Genomic DNA, 4,726 nt, shown 5'->3' with positions numbered 1-4,726 from the left:
AATGATCTCCTGAACTACTAGAGTCAACAGCAGTCTTTAATCATCACTTGAAAGTTACGGTTAGCTTCTGTGACTTTAGATGACTATATAGGCTGGACTGGTAAAGGAAAACAGCATTTCAAATTACATAATGATAGGCGATTCATTTCTCTATGTTTGTTTAGGTCAAATATAAATGAAAAGCATCTTTACACTGCTGTGACCCAAGAAACAAGATGAGCTAAGAACTAGAGATTACATGTGACTAAAGTAATACAATGGATCGTCTCAAACTCTTTACAAGCAATAGACTAATGTGAAGTGTATATATTTTATAAAGCACTAATTATGTTCATGTTTGAGATGAGATTAAGAAAGGAAGATGTTGACTTATATTTCAGGTCCATAAGAAATGGGGGCCTGGATTTTGTTTGCCTGTCTCTTGGGAGCAGCCTTCACTATGCCTGTGAGTAAAATGCTCCTTGTATCAGTCAGTTTCCAATTTCATAAGCTTGGACATAAAAATCTGCCCTATAGTCATTAAACTTTAGGGTTTAGGATAGTATGAGATCTGATGTCCTCAAGTATCTCTGTGTTTAAGAAACACTTTGAAAAGCCTGTTATAAGAAATATTCTCAAATGCCTCTACCCAAGATTCTGATTTAGTATAGCCAGAGTGGGCATAGTGTCCAGGACTTTGCTTTATAACAAGCACTTCAGGAGAGTCTGTGCAAACAATCACTCTGTACATACCATTGCCTATCTTTAGTTGAAGGAACTTTTTGAGGGACTCTTGAAAGGCCTCCAGAGAAAGACCTCTAACAGCCTTGAGCAAATACTACAAAACACAAGTTTTCTCTAAAACACAATTTCTCCCAAAAATCCAACTCTCTTCCTGCTCTGCAAACCTTAGTACTGTCATCCTTCAGAAGGTAAGCTTTTGGTGTTAGGAATTTCCTTCTTGAACCATCTCGTTGTTGTCAAAGGCCACATCCCTTTGGGCGCACCTGCTAAACCCATGACTTCCCATGTGGTTGTGCAAAATTCACATGGATATATTTTACATTCAAATGTACCAAGCACCTGGAAATCAGGCCCATTCTCTTTAGACATATGTACATAATATATGATAGCTTAGATCATATGCCCGCAACAAAGAACCCAACTGCTTTTTGGTGGCATAAAGAGCAGTTGATGAATCAGAAGCCAACAGAGCTGCCTCTTCTCTTCATCTCTCTCTCACAAGACCAAGATTTTGTGCTCTGGTTCCTGAAATCCTACATTGCAGCAATTCCTAATATCCTAAAAGATTCCTAAATTACAAATAGAACCCTTTTTCTACTCTTCGACACCCCCACTTCCTTATATCTTTTATCAAGGAGGTATAGGAAAGGAAAGTTGCATTACTAAAATAATTTACAGTCAGATGGGAGCCAGTAAACCCTCTTAGAAAATATGAACATTTAAAAATAATATAGCTTTAATTAGCTTGATGTCTCTGGGAGATGTTCTGCATGATCCTCTGTCATCTTTCTCTCTCCCTATCTAAGGACGACAAACATTGCACACTGCAGGCATCAGTTACATGGCCTCCCTTTTGATGGGACAGACAGATAACTATTTAGGCTGTTTTTTATTTTGAACTTTAATTTTTTTCTGCCATAAAAACTTTGATAGAATAATTAAAAGAATCAATTTAAATTTCATAAATCAACTCTCTCACTTTCCAAGGGATTGATAATGTTTCCACTTTAACACACCCATATTTCCATATTCATCAATAACTCACAGGTAGTTATTTCTTCTGTTGTTATTAATGTGGTTTGCATGATATTTGCAAGGAACCTCTTTGATAACTAATCACTATCTACCTCTTATCTGTAAGAAAAAGTTTGTGAGACAGTTCTCCTCTTGTTGCTATTTTATAATTGTGTAAGAGCAATAAATCTCTTTTTCTAAAACAGAATGAGTTTCATTAAGATGTAAAACTGTGGATGGGACAGAGTAGGATTAGTTGACCATATGGATATGGGCGTTGTCTGATCACTGGAGGCTAAATATGCACTGGTTTTTGTTTCCAGGTTTTGGAAAAGTCGTTTAGTTGTCCTGGACCTCTTTAAAAGGCTCCTACACAGCATACATGTTCAAACAAAAGTAGACTTCAAATGTATTTTGCACTGTACAGATTCTTATAAAGTAGTTTCTCTTAATGTGGACAATTGCATATTGACTTAATTTCTTCTCATCTCTCCCTCTCTTTCTCTGATATCCCTCCTTCCTCCTCTGTCTTCCTCTCCCTTGCTATTTCCCTCCCTTTCCCTCTTGCTGCTTCTTCTCCTTTCCCTTCATAAAAGCTACCACCTCATCCTGGGCACCCTGGTTATATCAACTTCAGCTATGAGGTAATTTTTCTCTTTACTAATTTTGACCATAGTTTGAGTTAACAATGATCTGGGGTCCGCAAAGAATACTGTGTTGATTCTTCAGGATATTTCTCAGTCCCACTTTTACAGTTCATGTTACTAAATTTCTCATTTGATGGGTTGCCTCAAGCTTGCACTGCCCCAGCATACTTCTACTTGGCTTCTTTGACTCAGTTTCTCCTCTATGGCTATAGAGCTATCCATCATGAACTACCACTCAGGGTGGGGCTGCATGGTAGTGCAGAAAGTGCTCTGGCTGAACAGCTTTGTTCTATTCCAGTCCTATAAAAGGTGGGGAAGTCAGGTATGATGTAATTTAAGATCCTTTACAGTTAAAAACTAATGATTCTAAAATGTTCACACTCTGTGTGTCTCCCTTGTACGTCTTTACTGAATGTTCAATGACCAAGAAGTCTATGAGACATTCTATGAGACATTCTCAGAGCAATGGAAAGCGTGCTTTCTGGAAATCAGGTTTAAAGCTCTTCTCAACTACATTTTAACCATAGGAACTTGGGCAAATTGTTTTTCTCTCAGGAGCTTTGGTTTCATTACCTGAAGCAGGAAAATAATTACAATGTTTCATTACCTGAAGCAGGGAAGTAATTATAATGCCCACACTTCAAAGAGTTTGAGGAGTTAAGCTATATAAAAAGTGCTTTGTCAAGTATAACTTGAGCAAGTTTAGTAATTGTTTCTTGTATTGATATAAAATGCTATACTACTATATGAATGTATCCCAGGACCTGAGGTTACTCAAGTACAATTTTATTTTTGAAGAAATGAAACTAAGATCTTTCATAGGTTCAGAAGATAATTCATGAACCTCTTTGCTTATACAAACTGATGAAAAGTGTTAACAATTTGAAGCAAGATTTTGTTATATCTCAAAAGGCTGACATATTTGACCAGAAAATCTGTGTTTTACATTGAGACACAATGTTTCACTTTTATTTTTGCATTGTGACATCAAGACAAAAAAGATATAATTAATATTATATCACATTAATTTTTTTGTTTTGTTTTGCTCTTGCAAAGAAGAACAGGAGCTGTGGAATTAAACAGAATCACCTCAGTAAGATTATAAGCCTCTTTAACTCCACATGACCTTGTCTGTAAAAGTGACAGTAATGACATTTGCCTCAGAGTATGTAGGAAAACATGAGAAATGTATGTGATGGATGTAATACACTGTCTCACCATAGGGAGTATCTGACAAATGTATACCTTATTCTTTCTTCTGTAGAACTCACATTTTCAGGCTCCCAATTTTGGGAAGACTGCATTAGTGAGTCTGCATTTCATGCAACTAAATTAAAACAAATGTGTTCTAATGTCTCTTTCTTTTAAGGTCCTTACACCTCTGAAATGGTACCAGAACATAAGGCATCCGGTATGCAGACTTTTTTTCTTTATTTCCTTAGAATTTTAAGCATGTATTTCATTTTTCTTTTAATTGAAATAATAAACCTTTGCCACATACAGATACTAATGTGAAATCTAGTTTCATATCTATGAAGGTCATATCATGTGAACAGTTACAAATTCTTATACAAGGAAAAATGAATAAATATTCATATTACCCTAATGACAAAACATGACTACTTCTCCAGCTGGAAGTCAATGGAGCCAAAGGTAAACCTGACTCTTTGTTTCTCACCAGTACCCTTCCTATGGTTACGAACCCATGGGAGGATGGCTGCACCACCAAATCATTCCTGTGCTGTCCCAGCAGAATCCCCTGAACCACGCCCTACAGCCTCATCACCACATCCCCATGATGCCAGCTCAGCAGCCCATGGTCCCCCAGCAGCCAATAATGCCAGTTCCTGGCCAACACTCCATGACTCCAACCCAACACCACCAGCCAAACCTCCCTCTGCCTGCCCAACAGCCCTTCCAGCCCCAGCCCGTCCAGCCACAGGCTCACCAGCCCATCCAGTCCCAGCCACCAGTGCACCCCATCCAGCCACTGCCGCCACAGCCACCTCTGCCTCCAATGTTCCCCATACAGCCCCTGCCCCCCATGCTTCCTGACCTGCCTCTGGAAGCCTGGCCAGCAACTGACAAGACCAAGCGGGAGGAAGTGGTGAGTAACCCTTGAAGCCACTGTGACACCTAGGAAATAGTATTTATCTACATGGCATTTTTTTTATTATTGTTGAGGTTTTTTTATTAATAAACATATAATGTATTTTTATCCCGAGGGGTACAGGTCTGTGAATCACCAGGTTTACACATTTCACAGCACTCATCATAGCACATACCCTCCCCAGTGCCCATTTCCCCACCACCCTCTCCTGTCCCCCCTCCCCCCAGCAACC

At 38.8% G+C, this 4,726-nt stretch overlaps 1 protein-coding gene across 1 annotated transcript; it reads left to right on the top strand.

Annotated features, from left to right (window-relative positions):
• Window positions 1-391: 391 nt before the first annotated feature.
• On the top strand, window positions 392-4,506 carry LOC308337783 (amelogenin, X isoform-like; the record flags this gene model as incomplete). The annotated part of the gene is made up of 5 exons (XM_080795984.1): window positions 392-445; window positions 2,334-2,381; window positions 3,649-3,690; window positions 3,754-3,795; window positions 4,066-4,506. The coding sequence occupies 5 exons, from the start codon at window positions 392-394 to the stop codon at window positions 4,504-4,506; spliced, it is 627 nt and encodes a 208-aa protein (XP_080652110.1).
• Between the last annotated feature and the right edge of the window lie 220 nt (window positions 4,507-4,726).

The sequence above is a fragment of the Martes martes genome (assembly GCF_963455335.1).
Source record: "Martes martes genome assembly, chromosome: Y".
Taxonomy (NCBI): domain Eukaryota; kingdom Metazoa; phylum Chordata; class Mammalia; order Carnivora; family Mustelidae; genus Martes; species Martes martes.
This window is presented reverse-complemented; position numbering and strand designations above follow the sequence as displayed.